Raw genomic sequence first — 22,647 nt, 5'->3', positions numbered from 1 at the left:
TTTGCTCGTTTCCATGGAGATTGACACTTCACCAGAAACGTCACAAAGTGTTCCTTTAAATGCGGTTTATCTGCTGCGATTTATCCACAACTATCAACGGCATGTGTCATTTGACTTCTGAAGAATCGTGAAAGAAACCTGTTATTTAATGCTCTAAATGAGTTTTTAGATTGCATTTCAAGGAGACGTATGTATTAACTAACTATCATAAGCAGATACACAGTTAACATAATTATTGTTCAACATAAACCACAATACTGATCTAAAACGGCTTAGTAAAAGAAACAGCTCCATTGACTTCCTAATAAAACTGCAGAACTGATTTTGTTGGATGTTGTTTGGTTAATGTCTTCTCTCTTTGGTCTTTATTTAGTTTTTTCTGTGTTTATTCTATCATTATAAAACAAAAAACAACAAAACCTGCAGAACTGACCAGCTCCACCTCTTCATCGAGTCATTTCACCGTAACAAGCACATAAGTACATGTCGTTTACATGTACTTATTTTTGAAAAGTGGCTGATCACAACTAAGTACAGGGATGCGGGCGGGGATAGGGGGTAGGTGAGAACAGGAGTTTTCAGCGTGCTCAAACCTCAGTTGCAGGACAATACAGGAATCCCACAAAATACAACTTTGAGTGAACTAATGATGAGGAAACGCTCATTAAAGTTTGCATATGTCTCTTTAAAGTTTGGGGAAAAGCCTGAACAAACTACTATTGTACAACGGTTGGCTCCTCTAGCTACATCCGTGCATGGTAAACCATATGGGAAGTCCAAGATTGGAAAGCTTTGTTAGTAGCGTGCGGCTTTGTTTGTTTCTGCTCACAACAACAGAAGCGGCCTGCGCTTGTTGTTTCGCTATACAATGTCTTTTGAAGTAGCGCGTTCGCCAGGCCTTTGTTTGATGTTTCCCTCTCTTAAAAAACACGAAAGCTGAAATGTAACCACTTCAAATCATTGTTCCGCACTACACTGCGTTGTACCATCTCCCTTTTATCCCGAAGTAGCCTTTTTCACGAAGCAGACGAGTTTAAAAATAACCTTCAAACGGGAACGCGGCGTCAACTTCTGTCCGACGCGATACATCCGAGCCGTGATAGACTCCCACCGCGGCGCGTACGAACCGAAGAGGAGGGGGAAGTCTTGTCTTTCTGAAGGATTTAGCGAGAGTTCATACACAATCTGACGCTCCGATCTCCTTTGACTGCCGCGAGATTAAAACCTCCCACTGCATTCGCCTCGAGACGCCGTCAGATTAGCTCATTAGAGAGACATATGTTTCGCCGCGCGTTGTTACGATTTTCCGAGCGTCCGCTGCGTTATTCATGCCGCTCGATGCGAAATAGACACTCGTACCACGTGGGAACTGTCGCACGCGCGCAAAACAAATGTACAGCCGGCAATACTTAGCCGCGCGCATACGTGTTATTCGTGTAGCTCGCGCGGATAAACATAGCTACACAATAGTCACACGTGTTTCGACACAATGCGCTAAATCGTATTAGGCAAATGAGCGCCAGGCAGAGCCGAGCCAGGAAAAAGCGTCGTGTTGGAGTGCTGTCGCCGTCACAGAATCTGGCATAAATCATGTTTAGTTGTTGTTGTTGTTTAATATGCAAATCTCCCAGTCAAAGCGTGCGTGTGTTGTTAACAAGTGCGCTCAAAGACACACACAAACACACAGGCTCTCACTGCGCTCTCTCCATCAGGCGGAGACGAGGAAAGCGCTCGATGTGTGTGGCCCGCTAATAAACAGCAAGTTGGACCATGGATTTTTTATGAGTTTGGAGACGGCTTATTATGTTTCAGTTGAAAAATTTATAGATTTGCATGAGATGTAATAATCTGTGGTGCTTATGTTTGCGCGTATGACGTAAGGAATGGCCACGGTCACATTCCCCTGTGTAAGTGCGCAATATTTCAACCAAGACTGACGATTAGAGTGCCTTGGTTTGTATCAATGCTGTTACTAATGAGTATTTTTGTAGGCACTAGTTAGAGATTCTTTATTCAGTTATTTCTGTTGAACATTGAGACTTTTTAAATAATTTTTTAACCAAATTAAAGTTGAAATGTGGTGACTGAAGGCTTCTAGATAGAAATGTTTACAGATTTACATAAGAAAAATGGTTTATTCTATATATACACATTCGTATTTAATAATGCCACTAGCTTTGTTACTAAGTGTATTTTTGTATGTGTTTTAGAGTCTGTCCAAGATTACAATTATGATTATTAAAATATGACCAAAATAATGTTGATAATCGCATCTTTCAAAGGTGCACGATGTAACTTTTCAGGTGTAGAGTCCGCTAACTGCTTGTTTCCATGGAGATGTGATCGCTGTGACTGGGACGTTCCACAGTAAATCCTCTTTTGCATTTTCTTTTACTTACAAATGCGTTGATTTGACAAAAATAGCTTGAAAACCTGCATTACTACTGCGAATGGTGTCGCCTCTCCGCAGATCTGACTTGTAGTTTGGCCTGGTGGCGTTGCCTGCCTGTCTCTATGAAGATAGTATAATAAATAATACCAAATCAGCACAGGAGCTCCACAGGGCTGTGTACTTTCTCCTCTGCTCTTCTCCCTGTACACAAACTGCTGCACCTTCAGCTAAGACTCTGTAAAACTACTTTAGTACGACACCACCCTCATCGGGCTCATCTCAGACGGGGATGAGTCTGTCTACAGGAGGAGGTGGAGCGGCTGGTGTCCTGATGCAGCGGTAACAACCTGGAGTTCAACGCTCAGAAGACAGTGGAGATGATCGTGGACTTCAGGAAAGTCACAGGCCCCCAACCCCCCCTCACCATCACAGACTCCCCCATCTCCACTGTGGACTCCCTCTGCTTTCTCGGCACCACCATCACCCGGGACCTCAAGTGGGAGCTCACCATCTGCTCCCTCACAGAGAAGGCCCAGCAGAGGATGCACTTCCTGTGGCAGCTGAGGAAAGCAAAGCTGTCAGTGGAGATGATGATGCAGTTCTACACGGCCTTCATTGAGTCCATCCTCACCTGCTCCATCACCGTGTGGTACGCTGGAGCCACAGCCAGGGACAAACAGAGACTACAGCACATTGTGCTCTCTGCTGAGAAAGTGATCGGCTGCAGACTTCCATCTCTGCAGGACCTGTACGTCTCCAGAGCTCTGGGACGAACAGGTCGGATCACAGCCGACCCTTCTCACCCTGGACATGGACTTTTTGAGCCACTCCCCTCAGGCAGGAGGCCACTCCCCTCAGGCAGGAGGCCACTCCCCTCAGGCAGGAGGCCACGCCCCTCAGGCAGGAGGCTACGGTCCATCCAGACCAGAATCTCCCGTCACAAGAACAGTTTCTTTCCCTCTGCCGTTGGACTCATGAACACTGCCTAAGCACCTTGTACTCACTGCACTGTCACTTCCTATTGCACAACTTAACTTTAGATTGTATTATGTACATACCACCACTTCCTACTTCTGAACTTTACTTTATACTTTATGTACAGATCATGCCGTTCAGTATTCATTGTTCAATGTTTTTTTGTTTGTGTTATACCGAATCACCAGGACAAGTTCCCGTGTCTTTAAATTGTGTTTATCGACAAATGGCAATAAACCCCTATTCTGATTCTGATTCATAATGTGTGTGGGAGACGAGTCTAAAAAAGTAAAGAGTACTCCAAACTTCCACTAAATGTCCTTAAAACATGTTAATAATTTGACTTTTATTGATATCTTGAATAGTTTCATTATACGGCACAATGATGTTTAACTTATCTTTGCCAACCAAAGTGCAAAGATAGTTCACAGTTTCTGTATGAGACATTCTCGAGGAAAAGAAAGAGAGGATAAATGAAATAGTTTATCTTTCACGCCCTCACGCTCAGTACTGTCTGTTTCGTCCCAAGTTTTTGTAGTGCAGTTTTTGAAGATTCAATTTTTAATTTCCAGTACAATGCCCACAGCTTCCAAACGCACGATAAATCTCCTTCGAAATACGCAATCGAACGCCGCTCATAGTGCGAGAAAAGGCGTAGGCCACGAAATGCCACGAGCGTCATTACAGCCCTCATATTTCATAATCGCGAGACGATCCATCAGCCGCGCTCTCGTAGACAACAACGGCCTCGGCACGATCGAGCGAGGTGGAGGAAATCTCCGTCCGAACGCCAAATCATTTACACCGAGGCTGGAAAACTGCATCTCACATTCAAAGAGTCATTAGAGAATGTTCCGGTTGGCTGAGGTGTTTTTTTATGTGAGATTTATCAACCAATTTTTCACACACGACAAGGATAAAAGTGGTGCTGAACTAATCTAATACTAAATTAATCGAAAAGTAACAACATAGAAAGGAACAAGGAACGAGGATTAAGAATTTAGATGGTTTGGGCATTTCGAACAGTTTAAATCAAGCTATTAATAAATAAAACTTTTCAGACACATTTTTAGGATTAGGTCTGGATTCAATCATGTTATGGTAGTCGTAATGTTGCATGATGCATAATAAAATGCTCAAAATTGATTATATGTCACCTTGGGATTAAAAAATATATATTAAAAAACATTGAAAACATACCGTATTTTCCGTAGTATAAGTCGCAACAGCCCAAAAATGCATATATAAGTCGCATTTTTGGGGGACATTTATTTGATGGAACCCAAGACCAAGAACAGACATCTCATCTTGAAATGCAATTTTAAAATAATAACAGAAAAGAGAACATGGTGAATAGGTGCACGTATGCTAACGCTAACACCTTCAGCTACATGAGGCACGGACAGAACTGTGGTAAGTGTCTGGTATGTTAACGTAACATATGAACAGTTATTCAGATAACTATAGCATAAAGAACATGCTAACACGTTTACCAAAGCATCAGTTTTACCCCAAATCACTAAATCCATTGAACTCTTCTTCCTCTGTGTCACTTCTAAACAACTCCACAAACTCCAGAGGTAGAGGAAGTGCAGAGTCTTCTTCTGCGTCGCTTTGAACCTAGAGCGCCCTCTTGTGGTTTTCAGTGTGAAAATAACGAATAATATCACATAGAAGTCGCACCCAGCCAAAACTATGAAAAAATACGGTATGCCTTACAATTTACCATCATAGAATAAGACCTATCTCTAATTAACATTTTGACATATTGTTCAGCGAAGAAAACAATATTTTTGGGATTTGATATTTCTTATGTGTACATTTTTGTTTAATTTGTAGGGTTAGATTTTTTCATATTTTGTAGAAGGATAAGAGTGTTGAAAAGTATCTCCTATGACTAATTATAAATATTAACAAATAGGGGTGCACGATGTATCAGCCCAGTATCGGTATCGGCCGATATTCGCGTCATTGGGTAATATCGGTCTCAGTCCAAATCCACCGATATCAGTCCGCGATGTCACGCCTCGGTAATGAAAGGGTTAACTCTGCCGTCCCTTCAGAAACAGGAAAAAACAAGGACCAAAACAACAGCTCCTGGACAGATGTGGGTCAAAGGTCGCTGCTATATTATAACAGAACAGGCTGGAAACTTTACTCCAGTCTTTTTTCTGAGGCAAAAATGCTCATTGTTGTTGTTTTCAGACATTATTTCACTAGTTTTACGAAATGTTTGCTCTTAATAACTTCAGTGTGAGAGGTTTTAAGAAGAAAAGAATGTTGTGTCTGTGCTGCTGCTTTTACAGGAGAATCAACACGGACACGATGATGACACATGACTGGAGAGAAATTCACGAATAGAAAGGTGTGAATGTTACCGTATTTTCCGGACTATAAGTTGCACCGGAGTATAAGTCGCACCAGCCAAAAAATGTATAATAGAGAAGAAAAAAACATATATAAGTTGCACTGGAGTATGAAATGCGTTGCAAGTGTGAAAATAACGAATAGTCGCTCCGGAGTGTAAGTATAAATATAAGTATAAGTCGCACCCCGGCCAAAACTATGAAAAAAGGTGCGACTTGTAATCCGTGAAATACGGTAATTTAACTCATATTATTACCTGCAGCCTAGCTATATCTAAACATAGTGTTACATGTACCCTATACAAATTAATTAGTTTATAGCTATATTTCTTTGCAAAAAATATTCCCCAAAAAAACAAAAAATACAAGTGTTTAAAATAACCAAACAACGTAGAGAAAATATCTGCTTGACATCGGTTATCGGCCCAAGCTTTACCCATAACATCAGTATCGGTATCGGTATCAGTGTAGCCCTACTAACAGAGTACTACGGGTTTCATTGTGCTTTTAATTTGTTGCAGCTCATGTTTTTTAAATGATAAGCATTCTTTTCGGTTATCGTGTACTGTGTATCAAAATCTGCTATTGTGACAGGCCATAATACTGCGGAATAAATCTTGGCAGAGAGAATTATGCGTACAATTGACTCCATCCAACAATGAGACTGAATGTATAAGTTGCCAACATGAAAATCTGCTAAATTTTGACTTGTAATTACCACATTTGCTGCTGTTTTACTCTGAATTGATGAAACCGAAACCAAATGACACTATACGCTGGAGAAACACAATCTTAAACGTGACAAATATTCAACTTTCATTCGCTGTCATTGTGTGTTATATTTGTGATTCTCCTCTGCCCGTGGACAGTAGAAACCCAGCTTGGTGTGCAGAGACGTGTCTGATGCAGTCGCGGGAGAGGATGGTGACAGATCTCTGCTGTAATTGATGCCTCGCTTTGGCAGCCATCTTGGTTTGGCTCAACCGCACACCGAGGATGATCCTATATTCGCAGCATAAGCACACACAACACACACAACAAACACAACACACACACGTCCCGCTCCAGAGACACTCGACACATCTTGACATATCACTTTGCACGTTTGCTGCACACACAATCACCACTTCAACATGGCAGGTGGAAATCTCAGTTAAGAGGAGAAATTGACATGCAAAGCCGAATCTTGGGTCTGTTTTTCCACTGCTGAATACTGCACTGCAAATACAGCGGGTATTTGTTTAAGGGTTTGAATACAGACCTAGTTATACTTTTAGTCCATCAGAATTAAATCTGTATTCATTTATCCTATTTAGCCTATCCTATTTATTTATTTATTTATTTATTTATTTATTTATTTGTGTGCAATTGGAAATCAACTTAATATGTAAAGAATAAATGCTCCACTGTTATATATTGACTAATAATCTTACTGAAACCAAAAGTCAATCAAATCTGGACTACACCTATCAAAGCTATCAAAACTCAAAGTAAATGTGCGAAATTAAAATGATAGATGTGGGCAGGTTTTCAAAATATTGAGTATATTTTGACTTGTTGCAAGATATGATATAAGTTGAATATCAAGTATCAAAAATTAACATAGAAAAAACATAAGGTGTATTTAAGGGTGCAATGCGTGTGAGTGCGTGAGTGCCACGTCATCTAAAGACTGCAGGAATCAATGCAAAAAAACACTTAGGGCACAAATACGAGGTGGGAATAGCACTATAAGAAGGTTAAAAGCTCTGAAAAATTAATAGTTCATGATACAGGCCCTTTAAAATATATATATATATGTTCAATACTGTCAATATCGGTCACCCCAAACTTCTTTTTTACAGTGTGGAGAGCAGAGGGAAGGGGGAGGGGCTTCAGCTACTGCCGAGAGGGAACTCCAAGGAAGACTGACTGGTTTTTAATTGGTTGTCATCACTGAGCTTTATCTTGATGAGCGAGCGAGTGAGATCGGGCGCGTGCGGAGGAATCCATCACTATAACACAGCTGAGGCTTGGATACACTGTCCCCGCACCAGCCACAAGATTATGACCACTTAATGAGCAGAAATGTGTTGATAATGACACTATGATACGCGGATGTAGAAAGGCCACAAACTGACCTTTGAAGACATTGAATATCTGTCAACACAATTTAAGCCCAATATCCGCTGTAACAAAGACATTGCAAATGAAACCATTCTTTTGTCATTTTAGTTGAAGCTCACAAGCAAGTATTCACAAACACAATATTTGTTTGTCCAAAAGAGTTGATAAAAAACTGGTGGGCTGTATAATACAAACGTGAAATTGTGAATGGCGGCGCAGGTCCGTGATTATGACGCGCCGCTGTGGGTCGCCCCTGTCAATCTGCAGATCCGAGGAAAGGATATAGTCTGTTCTATAGCTAAAAACTGCAGGAATCAATAAAAAAACTACTTTGGGCACATATATGAGGCACAAATAGCACTGTAAGAAGGTTAAAAGCTCTGAAAAGTCGATTTTGCATGTTATGGGACCTTTAAGTCAATTTTACAGCGGATACTTTTTAATTCACTATATCTGATTATCTGATGTGATACTTTAATTGAGTAACAAAATGCAGTAACAACAAAGCGATAATTTTAGAAGGGAAAGTCACAAACCATAGACAAAAGTTGCACAAGATTTACAACATTTCACGGCACGAACGTTGACCAAATGATCCCACAGTATTTACCAAAAGTACGACACAACCATCTTAATTCAAACATATAAACAACGGCAACAAACCAAGCTCACAACAGCAGCACCCAACGCTCGTCATGGCAGACCTCGACGGCGATTGCAGCTTAACCGTTTTCGATGCATCTTACCTTGAACAGGCGCAGGATGTTGGCCACCATGATGGACACGGAGCTCGCCGCCGCTCCGATCACGCCCACTATTTTATCCGGTTTGGTGAAGATGGGCGGGTCCCCGTTGGCGCAGCGCACGTCCGACCCGTCGCGCTCAATCAGGGCCTGCACGAAGGTCAGGGACTGCTCCAGAGCGTAGGTGTCCCGCGAGCACGTATCCAGGATCCGGGCCCCCAGTGTGATGTTCGGAAGCAGCTCGGGGTCCTTGTTGATCAGGTCTATGGCGAACATCATGGCTTCCAAGCGATGGATGCCTTTCTCCTTTTTCAGCTCGCCGCAGGGGGTCCCGCGATCGCCCCGGGAATGAACGGGGAACAACCCCCCGAGAATGATGTCCCCGTCCAGGCGGATGGAGTGAGCGTACTCCGGAGCGGCCTGCGGGTCGATGGGGAGTCGCTGTGGAGAGGCTGAAGGCAGGAGCAGAGACCCGCACGCAGCCACGAGCAGTAGGACGTGGAGGGACTGAGCGCGAGCGTCTGGGTGCAGCAGAGGGTCCATGATGATCAGTGATTTAGTGTCAGAGATATATTCCAAATAACGGTAACGTGTCTTCTTATTAGTCCAGAAGGAGACGTTTAAAGGCCCCAAAAGTGGAGCTAGCCAAGTCCCGTGACTGAACCATTTTCCAAAATAACTGACAAACGAGTAGAGAAAGAGCTGCAGGGATGTAGCTGTAGTCTGGTGTAATCCTCGTCACACTGGCAGTAAAACCTGAAACAGAGAGATATGGTGACAATTAATACAGAAACAAATGGTTTTAACAACACAAATGACACCAGATTTCCTTTGCTATTTTTTAAACAAAATAAGCAAACTGTGGATGACTCAACCATTCATTTCTGAAAGGTAAGGTAATATAAAATGTACATATCTCCATGTCTCTGGATGAACTTATCTAGAGCGGTGGACATTCACATGACAACATCTCCAGATCCACTGCTAGTTTTGGTCTGGAGTAGCTGGATAATTAATAACCAATAGTTCTTTTAGGTTCATGGAGAAACCATAAATGGAGGAAACACCTTCCCAGACACCGGAAGAACCTGAAGCACACAGACTGATTCAACTGTTATATTGCAGAATCTGTGCATTATCAAATCCAAACAGGCATGTAGTACTTGAGCAGTATAGTCACCAATAACCTTTGTAATGATCGGATTTATACAGCAACACTCAAGATAGTCAAAGCATTGCATTATGTATTCACTCTCCACACTTGCTGCAGACAGACAGAACGGCTGAATGACCAGTGTCCCTGACCAGACCACCGCCGTTCACTCTTACTCAAGTGATGAGTCAGGACACTATCTCTGTGTCAAATGACTGTAAGTAACAGTACTCTTGTTGACATTTTTTGCCTATTACCCATCCAACACTGCCTTTGTGCTCAAACAAAACCACAACAATGGGCATGAGAAGCTGCAGCCAGCTGGGATGTCACGGTCTACCTGGCAAACATGTGTACCACTTAAAAGCAAGAGTGGATCTGAGCATCCCCCCAAGACGCCGTCCAAAGGCAGGCCGCGTCTCCAGCATCACGCTCACACTTTGCACGTCTTTGCAGCTGCGCTTGTTCAAAATCACACCAGCGTTCTATAAATGAGAAGTCTATCCGTGTAATCACCATTGTACACAAAGCCACACTTTCACAGTCTTTGGCTCATCGATGAGTGGAACAGCTGTGGAGAAGACAGCGCCGAGCCCGGGACAGCCCACTACCTGCTGTGGAGGAGGGATGGAGTGGGGCCAGGAGAGAGAGCGGAGAACGCGCCTGAAATAGATCTGGGCGGGAACTCGACATCTACGGTCGGATCGAGAATGCAAATGTTATGTTGACGGTAAATACTAGCTTTTTTCCAAGCAGGGATTTCCTCAGAATGGGCAAAGTTGACAGATTTTTGTGCTTCCATTGATGCAAATTAACGGGAAATGATTTGTCTGACCATCGATTCATCCTTACATTCTGTTTGAAGGCAGAACCACAGTTGCCAATCAGTGCCATGTGTTTCTCAAATGCGGAAGAATGTTCAAAAGTCAAATGTTCTCAGTCAAAACTAAACATATGTCACTTCTTTTACCTCAGATGCACAAGAGTTTAGAGCTCTGTGTTGATTCTGAAGAAATCCACTCCCTTTCTCCATATCCTGTTATTTCCCATCCTCTTTTTTACTCGTAAGCCGCCATGTTTGTTTGGACTCGATGGGACCATGCATGTGTTTGATTGGTTACGTCAATCCCCTGTCAATCACGCCCATTCGGCGTCTAGACCAAAACGTGTAAAGTATTGTCAAAGCGCGTGGTTAAAGCGATTATAGCAAAAGTCAAAAACGACAAAAGAAATTCAATGGTTGACTTAAAAGTCCCAACACAAAGATCTTTAGAACCATAAAAGCTTTGTTTTCCTACTTTCTTGTTTGTGAGATTGATTGACGTCAATCACGATATGTACGGTCGTTTCTTCCTCTCGTCGCCGGGCAGTTGATCGCAGCCCGATTAACTTTGCCGCTCAACCGATCAGTGCTCATGGCCAATCACAGCGCTCTGTTCTCTCCATCTCCGTCGCAGCAGCGCAGTCGTCGACCACCTCAGCTTCACCACCAGCACCACCAGCAGCAGCAGCAGCAGCAGCAGCAGCAGCAGCAGCAGCAGCAGCTCACATCACTTCAAGAGGATTTTACTCACATACCCACACGTTCTTCCATAAACGCAGTTAGATTTTATTACAAAACCTCAGCTCAAAACCACCTGCGGCAGGAGAGAGGAAGGGGAGGAGAAGTGAGGGAAGGAGGGAGTGAAGGAGTGAGGGAGTGAGGGAGGCGAGACTGATGGGAAACCGCAAGAGACAGTGAAAAGACAGAGAGATTGCTGCCTCCGAGCTACGACGTTGCATCATTTGAAACCCGCTGTTCGCGCCGCCGCTAAACGAACACATTCCGCCCACCGCGCGCTCGTACCACAACAGGTGCATACAAGCTAACGCTATTATATTACGCTAACGCTAACAGTATTAAAAGTTGATGTGCGCCGAGCCGGCTGGAGTTTAGCACACTTCTACTCCCCGCAGCGATTGCGTCACGGTGTCCGGTCGGGCGACTCGCTGCGCCTTAAGCACGTCGCCCGGATCCGCAGGAAGCGCTACGGCCGGGTCTGAGCGCAGAGCCCAAATTGGTCGCGACGAACCTTACGCGACACGAGTGCTAATGTGGTTTCATTAGCCGAGGCCCCCCGGATTTGTTTCTCAATTTGGAACTTCACTTTTTTTTTCCCCCGATTTATTTTATGAATTGAAATGGAGGGAGTAATACGGGATGCTAACTGCGAGGTGGGTTAAATGCAACGCAAAGTGTGCTCAAAGTGGTCTTTTAAGGTCGGACTGTTCAAAACAAAGATTCATCATGCCCCCCACAGCCAACCTCTTATTATTTGTAGTTTAAAATGTTTTCACTGCATGGCAACGGAGGTAGATACGTTTGTTCAAGTGCTGCGAAGTGATGTTATTCAAGTAGAGGTAAAAGTGTGCGCTGAAACTAATCAAATAGTGAGTACTTTCTTATATCATGGGCTTACTTTGTTTGTTTTCAACACCACACACAGTAAATACAGTGAATTACATATATTAGTGCTGCTTTGCTGAAATGGCCTTTTTCCCCACTCTTTTACCTGGCAATTACCCATAGAGTTTGTCCTGTAGTTATTACTGCTGCGAATACTAGCTTTTCAGCACAAATAGACTACTTAGGCTTGCCATGAAGTGTCGAAGCATCATTAATTCACCACTGCGAGGATAATGACCTTCTAGCTATCCCTTGATCTGATTGCTGGCAGGTCCTGGTGGTATTTCTATGCAAAATGTAGACCAAGTGGAAAACAGGGGGAAATGGGATGACTTGCCAGAAAATAAAGCATAATTCTCTTAAACTTTCCAAACATTCAGCAGTCCTATGTTATCGCCCACGAGGGCCCTTATAGTTTTGGGCATATTCCTGCTCAGCGGGAAGCTTTTTTTCTCCTCAATCCATTTATAATTCGATTCTGTCCCAATTAATTCATCTGCACTCTTAATGAAATTAGGTCAATGCAACTAGCTCTCACATCGCCACAAGCCCCCGCTATGATTAAAACCCAGCTTTATGTAGGTTATCCTCGAGTCATCTGCAAACACTGTGCATCATATCTGCTGTAATTTTGTTTGTTCATCACTATTTTCACTTGGACTGAGGCTCCATTTGGCTCAAAAATGGCCACTTGAGAGTTAACACTGTTATAAAGCGTTACTACATACAATTATCCATAAAAACAGCAGAAAAGGTGCTGCCAGTGCGTGTTTGTGTAAACCACTCGTTTGTGTGATCAGTTGTGGGGAAAGACCTCTTGTTCTCTCATAGGACTAAGACCAGAAGATGCTGGATTCACAACGTGTGTCTTTGCCATCTGGGTTTATTCATTGCTAAAGAAAGAAAGTGTCTGCTATATTCTTATCATCTCCGAGACACCTGTGGATCATTAGTTAATATTTGTGACATTTTCAATTGCAATTTTGATCTAAATAGACTGACTAAAAGAAACAATTCAACTGACTTTGGGTTTAAAGCTGCAGCGTTGATTTCTACCAGTCACTTTACAATATCAGCGTGAACGTCATCACAACAAAGTGCTGCACTGCAGGACCATGTGGAAGGTAAGTGAAAAGGCCAACACAGGGATTTTCAGAACAATAGTGACTTGAATTCAGGAGAATAAAGATTACATGCATGAAACACTCTTAATGACACTTTGAGAAGGTAAAGAAGGGTTTTAAAATGTTCTTTAATCAAGCCCTTCTCAATAATCGGCTAATGCAGGGCTTTTCTCTCTCTCTCTACAAGTCACAATGGGCCCTTTCATTGAAACTGACTGGCTAGTTCCAGTTGCCTTAAAAATGCAGAGCTCCACTTCCTGCTCCATTCATTCCTTATGGGGAATTAGCCGAGTCTTACTGGAATATATCAGTAAATAATGACCAGAAAGCGGAGAGTGAGTTACAGATTGATAATCTCAGGCAGCATAAGACCTTTAAGTAAATACTACATCTGAGAACGTCTTTATGTTTATAAAAGTAAGTGTTTTTGTTTCTAATCTAACGCTAACATACACTAAATGTAATCAATAACGTTAAAATAACAAACTGAACTAACCTCGACTATGCATTATATGTACATTTATCAAGTTTGTTTTATATTTGAGACCAAAACACTTATAAACACGTACTTTTCCGAAGTATTTACATCGTACGTTAAAGTCTTATCCATCTGTAACTCGCTTTCTGCTGTGAGAAATGTTCAGTTTTGATTTATTTGGGGATTTAATTGAGCTTGACTTGGCTAATTCCGACAGAGTGTGATATATTTGTTCAATTTATGTAAGTAGACTTCATTATGTGTTCCATATGAATGCCTCTGGTCCTTCTGGCTTCCTTGAACTTCTTGCAAACCACTAAGCCACTGCAGCTTTGCAATTTGTTTCCCTCATCATAAACCACCACTGGTCAGGGCTTCATTCAGAAGAGCATTTGAATGGCATGTGCTAAAAATCGAATTAAAAACATTCAATTGGGTGAGCTCCAGAAAACATTGGCAAAATTCCCAATTACAGTATTTACATTGTACTCATCCCCATCTAATTAAAGCAACGTTGCACGGCTGAAGTCATAATTCATAATCAAAAGCGTGCTGTATGTGGTCCAGGCGACGGTGACGTGTTTCCAAAGCGCGCTTCTTTCAAACCGTGTGCTGATGTCGCCTTTGGTCTGTCCCATGATTCAACTGTTGCCTCAGAAGCCATTCAAACTTTCATTCCTCATTCACACACGTCCAAAGCACATTTAACAGGTCCTGGACTACACTGAGGGTACTTTACATATCGCTATAAAGCCGTTTTAATAAGGTCCTACTTCACGCTGGCTAATAGTTCCTCTTCTTTCTTTCTTTTTTTGTAACCATTCCCGCTGCACTCTCAGGGGAGTCCTTGTCCTTTATGACAGTCTACAAAGCGCTCCAAAACCCTAAAAGCAGGAGCGAGAATCCCGCGGCGACGGCGACTGGTGAGGTCAAGCTCGTTTGAATGCACACCCGCGGCCGCCCTTTTGTCGAGTGCGTCTAATAACTCGACTTAACCGTTTCTCCCTGCGACTGCCTCTTACCTCATTTGGTCAACTGTCTCTTTTTCCCTTCACCTTGAAATTGTCACACCAGCGTCTGCAGCTCTTCTCTCTGCCTCTTTCTCTCTCTTTCTCTTTCTCTCCAGGGAGGGAACTGCTCTTCTCAGAATCTGATAGCTTTTCTGCCGCCCCTGTCCTTTCCACTGGCCTGTCCACGTCACTGCATTTCTCACCTTCTTTTTTTTTTTTTTTAACCTGCAATTCGCCCACTCATTACTTCTTTTGCTCAATTTTCCCCTCATCAAATTCACAGTGTGAGAGTCAAACGACAAGTTAAATGTTAATCGACTGTGTGACAAGTCGACTATTGTGAAAATCGTTATCTCTAAAAGATCTTCTATAGCAAAAATTGGCGTTAGGAAATCAAAATGTCCAAAAAAATATTGTGATTTCATTAAATCCATGCATCAAAACAGCAAATTTATGTGAAAGTACTTTTTCATCTGGTTGTTTATGAGACGTTATAATCACTTTTCATTAAGACAGTTTGATTTGATAAGGCTTGGAGATCCATTAGACTTGTAAATTAAGGTAAATGAAGGTTTTCACTGTTGCTTATCCATGGTGCCAACAAGTGTGAATAATTGCAAAATTGTGTCGTCCCTTCGCACGATAATAACCATCCACTTGAGACGTGCTTGAAATAAAAAAAAATCCATACTAGGTGTTGAATGATAACATCAAATTTAAAGCTGGGAAAGGCATTTTCAGAAGCACAATTGTGACACTCCTAGGCTATTACGTAACCCCTCATTATAAATTCCACTTTCAGACATCTTAAATATATGTTGAGCCTGTTTAATGACATCGAGACAATCAATCAATGAAAGTATAATATATCATATGTAATGCAAGTGATGCGCCGCCCTCGTGTTGCTTTCTCCTGATTGGTTCAACTTCCAAAGGCTAATTGTGACTGCTCTTGAATAAAAGTCTGTATTTATATTCAGTAACATCCAAATACGTGCCTTTTCAAGCTTTTAAACGCACGTGATGGTTCCTGTATGCAAACATGCACTCTATTGATACACGACATCTCTTAGAGACGTATGGCGCATTATTTGGATAAGATGAGATAAAACGCAGCCCGCAGGTGGAAGAAATAACTGCACCAGATCAAAGTGTGTCGGGTGTGTGCTCATTATGCAGCCACATAAGCTCCGCGGCTCCTGATCGCGCCCTAATTAAGACAGTGCGCCGTTCAGGGTGAAAAGCGGCATTGCGCGCGTCCAAACACCGTTATATTGTGTTTGATTGCTTTGCACGGAGTTCAGTGGAAAGAAACGTGCCTGGTATTTGAAAAAGAAAGAAAGAAAGAAAGAAAGAAAGAAAGAAAAAAGAACCATTTACTCACCTCACTGTCGTGCAAAAGCATTCGCGTGAATTAATAACGAGCCGTGAAAGGAAATAATTACTTGAAAATCCACAATAATGACGAGCGTCAAGGGAAAGGAAAAGGGGGAAAAGAGGCGGGATGCCCACAAATGAACAGTGAAGGAATGTGCTGTGATATTAGACAAATGGGGAAATGGTCAGCACTTGGAGGAAGAAAAAAAAGAGAGACGTCAAATATAGAAGTGAATGATGATTGAATACCGTTAGTCCAGTTAGTTGTCCCCTTCTCGCGCGGGGCTCCCTGGGGTCCACGGTCTGTCCGCCTCCGGCAACTTCCTTGCGGAGCTCAGCAGTTTTCCTTCCACAATCCCGAAATACCCCTCAGCCCTTACAGTCTGGGGGTGAGATGTCCACGTTCCACAACAGCAGAACACATGTGAGTGACAATTCCACAGTAGAGGGGTGAAAAATTAAAAAGAAGAAGAAAAAAAAAAAAAACAGCACCGAAACGCCAAGGCAGATTTCGCGGTTCAAATGGGAAAAATTTCGCACTTGTTCCGTGGAGACAAAAACCCCGAACAGGGCGGTTGTGTGGAAAGTCGATGCCCAAGAATGAACAGTGTGTGTGAGAGTGAGAGAGAAAGAGAGAGGGGGGAGAGAGAGAGAAAGAGAGAGAGAGGGGGAGAGACCTAGGTGTGAAGAGACGGAGCGGAGGAATTCGTCACAAGCGCAAAAATGTGTCACTCGTGAGTCGTGATGAGGCTCGTGTCCCTAAAAACCCACCTGACTTTTGATGCCGCGGGGGTCTTCCTCCCACTCTCCTCTGCGCACGGGAAACACCCACACTTCCCCCCCCCCACACAACGCGGGAGCTCAAAATTCACGTCCACCCTCCAATAAAGGCGCTGGGTGCTGAAAGGGACAGCGCCGCCGCCGCCGCCTCCACGTGCCTGGCTTTCTTTATTTCCCCGCGAGCGCCAAATCATCTCGCGCGGGCACCGAGCCACGTATTCAATCAACTTTACGACTAATCAATGGAATCGATGGGTGGCACAGCATATTGAGCTTCGGTTGCTTGGACACATTAATAAGTCATCAAACGTTGCTCGCTTGGGCGTTCACTCTTAATTGCGCAAAGTTGAATCCATTTTAACTGCACCCATTGATCCATCCCTGGTAAATAAATACATTTTTAAAAAGGGCAGTGGCTTTGCAGTGGGTGATATTAAATAAATGAAGCGCGGCCCATCTGCTGTGTAATAACAATTGGATAAGCTGAGGACTGAGGAGGCAGCGGTGGGAGAAAGAGCCCGGTGACAGTGTGAAAGATGCGCAACATGTCCAAAGTGAGGCTGCAGGGAGGAGGAGGAGGCGGGATGTGCGGGGCAATGGCGCCCTCTTGTGGTGGACAGTGTGTAATAGGCAGGAAGGGAGGGTAATGGACATTTGATTTGGTAAAACAAAGGGGAGAAGATGTGACAGCGTCACAGATTCAGCAGTAGATGTAATAAAAGGACAATTGAGGCGCGTTAGCGCCCCCTCCTCGTGCGGCGTGGCAGCGGCGTAGCGGCGGCGGCGTAGCGGCGGCGGCGGCGTAGCGGCGGCGGCGTGGCGAGGGCCGATCATTGCCGCTTGCGGCTTTAATTATTAGTATTATCTTGTCTTACGCTAGCTGTTTTTATTTAATTTTATTATTTTTTATTTTATCTTTATTTTTCCCCTCCGTTACTTATTAGGAAATTAGAGGTTTTGTTTATTAGAGTTCTTCTATTAAGAGTGTTTTTTTAAACTTCCTATAAGTTATGTCCTTTTCCTCTGTATCTACTGCGTTGCAACAATGAAATTTCCCCATGTGTGGACAATAACGGAATATCTTATCTTATTTACCACTTGAGGCCCAAAGGGAACGGTTTGGTTTCAAGATGGTTTGGAAGGTGGTTGTGGATTATTACCAAAAGAAAGAAAAAGAAATCAAATATCAAATACAAAATATATATATATATATATATATATATATATATATATATACACACACACACACACACACACATGCATACTAGGACCATTTAAATATAAAGCGTGCTCACAAATTGCTGCCACCTGCTCTTCTCTGTGGGGGATGTTGTTGCTTTGCCTGGAATGTTCCACAGAAAAAGCACTTTGAATTATTTTGTGTACGAATTATGCTCTACAAATAAACTTGCCTTGCAGTGTGAAAAACATGCGTTCTTACGGTGAGTGGGGACGCCTTTCCACAGACCTGACCTGTGACGTGTTCCCTGCTTGTCTCCGTGGATAAAGAGAAGAGCAATGTCACACTGTGGACAGCAAAACAGGCTCTGGAGACAAGCACAGTGCACCTTTACCTTTCAATATATTCGACATGCAGTTGGTTCACAGGCTGTACTAAAGGTTAAAGGAGAAAGAAAAGCACATTTGGACTGTATTTTTATTGACACAAAAAACTTAATTAATAAAATAATAAATCAAACACAGTCCATACATTTATATTTTAATCGATTCCGTTTACTATATGCCTCTCACTCTCCACTCAATAGTTCTTAAGTCACAAAAACTGTATTTGTTCATGCAATATTTGTGAAACTTCTTATTCCTTGTGACGAACGTCCAACTTCTTCTTTTTTAAATGTTCTGTCCCACTAGAAAACATAACGGTGTAAGATTCATAACAACCAGCTTTGGCGAGCTATGGAAACTCTTGAAAAGATCGGGGCAGTGCTGTCGACCTGACAAGAAGTGGTCCTCCAAAGTACTTCAAAAAAAACACTATTTTTGAACTGCAAATACGTATATTATTCAACACAATCTGGCAGTCAGTGAAGTCGCCTGTATACAACCAAACCATAGAAATATCTGAGGTCCTATTGTTTATTTTAGGAAGAAAGTGTGTGGTCAAAAACAATAAGGACTATATTTAGAGAGGAAGCTGGGGCCATCGGAAATGCAGTTAAATAAATGCAATTGGATTATGACTAAGGCCGGCGCAGGGGAATAACTGACAGCAATTTTAGTTCCTCAAAAAATGGGCAAGTGATCTGAGCTAAAAGAACTAAACCGTACCAGCTGGAAAATGTGCAAATGAAAATATTTTTGGGGGGTATTTTAAAGTCGTCGTGTTTAACGTTCACTATTCTAAAGCTGGTGAGCGGTTGATTCTATTCTATATATATATATATGGTGGAATTCACTGTTTAACTGTCAAATTGCAGTTTTGTTGACTTTCGTTTACAGTTCGAATCTTTGTAATTACTGGGCTGTGATAAGTGATTTTGTTCTTTCTCTTCTCCCAATAGCCTCAGGAAAGTGGTGCCATTATTCAACTCCGAAGATGTGATTGTTGTCAGTTAAAAAAAAGGACTTCAAGGCGCAAGATGAAGATGACAAGTTTGTGGAGCCAAAAAAAAAAAAAGACATTCTGACATTCCTTTCAAAAGTAGTGAATCTCCCGCAGAGTTACAAAGACCCTCCGTCCACCATCTTGAGATTATGACCGTCAAATTACAGAGCGTGAACACAACCGATGGGCAGAGGCTCTCGGACGTGCTTTAAAAGGAGAGTAATTACGCTTCGAAATCTCAAGTTCTGGCAATAGAAAAAAATCCCATGAGCGTGAGATGAGGCTGGGCTGACCCGCCATATCCCCCTGACGACCACGTGATTTTGAATAATATAAATGCACGTGACTGAGATGGTTTGCGGCGCTGTGGGGACAAAAAGTTGCAGGACTCGTTACAATCAGGGATGTCCAAATCTTTTCTTTCTGAGGGCCACATTTTGAACCCGAGTGCCACAGACGACTCGACAATGAAGTGAATCATTGGAAATGTTGCATTTGATGTAGTTTTGATGAGCCTCCACACCTTTAATAAGGCTTGGGACATTAATACTAGGTCTGTATCTCATCAAAATGTGTATTACCATATTTTCCGGACTATAAGTGGCGCCAGGCAAAAAATGCATAATAGAGAAGAAAAAACATGTATAAGTCGCACTGGAGTATAAGTTGCACCCCGGACAAAACTATGAAAAAAGTATTTAAAAATACGGCATTTAAGTTATTATAGCAGAATGTTTCTAATTTTACAGCAAAAAGTACTAATGTATTTTCCGGAGTATAAGTCGCACCAACCGAAAAATGCATACTAGAGAAGAAAAAAACATATATAAGTCGCACTGGAGTATGAAATACAGCTGCAAGTGTGAAAATAACAAATAACATCACATATAAGTCGCTCCGGAGTATAAGTATATAAGTATAAGTTGCACCCCAGCCAAAACTATGAATAAAAATGGGACTTATAGTCCGGAAAATATTGTACTTTTTGTTGTTTGGGCCAATGTAACCCGGGCCATAGTCTGGACACCCCTGCGTTGTGTGTTGGTGTGTGTGTTGGTGTGTGTGTTGGTGTGTGTGTTGGTGTGTTGTGTGTGTGTTGGTGTGTGTGTTGGTGTGTTGGTGTGTGTGTTGGTGTGTTGTGTGTGTGTTGGTGTGTTGGTGTGTGTGTTGGTGTGTTGTGTGTGTGTTGGTGTGTGTGTTGGTGTGTTGGTGTGTGTGTTGGTGTGTTGGTGTGTGTGTTGGTGTGTTGTGTGTGTGTTGGTGTGTTGGTGTGTGTGTTGGTGTGTTGTGTGTGTGTTGGTGTGTGTGTTGGTGTGTTGGTGTGTGTGTTGGTGTGTTGGTGTGTGTGTTGGTGTGTTGGTGTGTGTGTTGGTGTGTTGGTGTGTTGGTGTGTGTGTTGGTGTGTGTGTTGGTGTGTTGGTGTGTTGGTGTGTGTGTTGGTGTGTTGGTGTGTGTGTTGGTGTGTGTGTTGGTGTGTTGGTGTGTTGTGTGTTGTGTGTGCGTGTGTGATTCAGAGCCAGGACCACAATATCTGCCGAAGTACAGTTTTTATTTATTAAGTGGTTGTTGGTAACATTCGTGTCACATCGGAAAGGCTTTTCAGGGCGTGGCGAGCGATATAACGGATCACGACTGGCGAGGAAGCGACAGGTCACAAAGCAACTCGACAACGTGCTCATGTTGTTCCCACTCAAAGGGAAAAAAAAAAAAAAAAAAAAGTGCCTTCTCCAATAGTTATAACAAAGCACCGATGCAAAGATGGCGAACTAACCGAAAGCGCCTCGACGTTAACACAACTATAGTCAGAATATAAGTATATGGCAGACCAACTTAAGCTTATTTTACACAAACTCCAGAGCGTCATAGAAAAATAAAGTTTGGTCTTTTCAGCTCTTTCCATTTCATAGACGTGCATCACATTTGGTCACTCTCCTCCATATCATATATATTTTTTTCACATTATATGCAAACGTTACTTGTGTAGCTGCTGCGCTATTCAACACATATGGTAAATAGTGGTCCCCCGACTATTAAGACCACGTTAAAAAAATATCTCTTTTAAAATCCAGTGCTAACTCATTTGGTCCAGTGAATAACAAAGGTTTACTGAAATGACATGCAGATATTTTTTTTTTACATTTTTCAAGTAACCAAACCATGTCTAATCTCACTAAATTTAAACATAAAACATTTATTCCATTTCCTCAATAATCTGAAGCTAACAGCGAAACAAAATGAAGAAGAAGCTTGCCTGAAATGTACGCACAACACGTGTATATTCCCGTTACTTTTGTAGAATGTAAATGAAATTGCTGTATTGTACAACTAATCATTGTATTTGACAGCGGGTCCGATACTGCGAGGGTCTCGGTGTGACCTTTAAAAAATGCGCAAAATAAACTTCAGTCATAAACAAGGATTATTTCAGTTCATTAACATTTTCCTTCTAGTAAATTATCTACATTATCTCATCATCTTTGTTACCTCGAGTCTAACCAAGCTCTGCTCTGCTAAGCTCTGCGCGCTGAGATGAGCGCCGTAGCTACAGTCAATATAAGGAATAAAACTAGCTCCAGTTAAGGTACAAACATAAACAACGCAGCTCTTTTGAAATCATTCGACAGAAGTCCCCCCCCCAAAAAAAAATTCACACATTTTTCCAAAAATAAATTCACAATTTTTTCAACAAATTTTTCAGCAAATTTTTCAAAATAATTTTTAGGGGGGGAAACAAATATTGGACAGTCCCTTACATTGACAATAGTTTGATTTAGTTATTCTTACCATGAAAAGGGAGAAAGGGCGTGTTACTGTAAGGCAGGTGCTGTTCTCGTTTAAGTGACTATACAGTAGGTAAGGCAGGAGTGTAGTGGTATTTTTGGTATGGCTTATTTTAGGTAAGACACTGATGGCTCTTCCACCAGTGACAAAAACACGGCAAAACAAAGGGAATGAAAAAGTACCAAACGAGCCGCCTTTTTTTCTTTTTAAGACTTCAGTGTGCTACAGTAAAGGAAGATACTGATGAATATGTTTGCACTAGGATTTGTCAACGTCAGATAAAGTCTCCTTCACATTAGATTTTTTTAAACCTTCAGTCCCTTCATTCAGTCACTAATGGCGGCGTGTAT

The 22,647-nt window shown here is 42.3% G+C and overlaps 1 protein-coding gene across 2 annotated transcripts in view; it reads right to left on the bottom strand.

Moving 5' to 3' along the window:
* The window catches only part of grm8a (glutamate receptor, metabotropic 8a), a 455,282-nt gene extending 445,966 nt beyond the window's left edge, over positions 1-9,316 (bottom strand). The window contains exon 1 of one of the 2 annotated variants that reach the window (XM_072454896.1): positions 8,586-9,316. In XM_072454896.1, the coding sequence (XP_072310997.1) occupies positions 8,586-9,125 (540 nt within the window). In that variant the 5' untranslated portion in view covers positions 9,126-9,316. The remainder of the gene's footprint in view (positions 1-8,585) is intronic. The other variant, XM_072454897.1, reaches the window with a different exon arrangement.
* Between the last annotated feature and the right edge of the window lie 13,331 nt (positions 9,317-22,647).

This window comes from Eucyclogobius newberryi, unplaced genomic scaffold (genome assembly GCF_026437365.1).
Source record: "Eucyclogobius newberryi isolate DKJ021-1_F unplaced genomic scaffold, fEucNew1.0.hap1 SCAF_2, whole genome shotgun sequence".
In the NCBI taxonomy this organism is placed as follows: Eukaryota; Metazoa; Chordata; class Actinopteri; order Gobiiformes; family Gobiidae; genus Eucyclogobius; species Eucyclogobius newberryi.
This window is presented reverse-complemented; position numbering and strand designations above follow the sequence as displayed.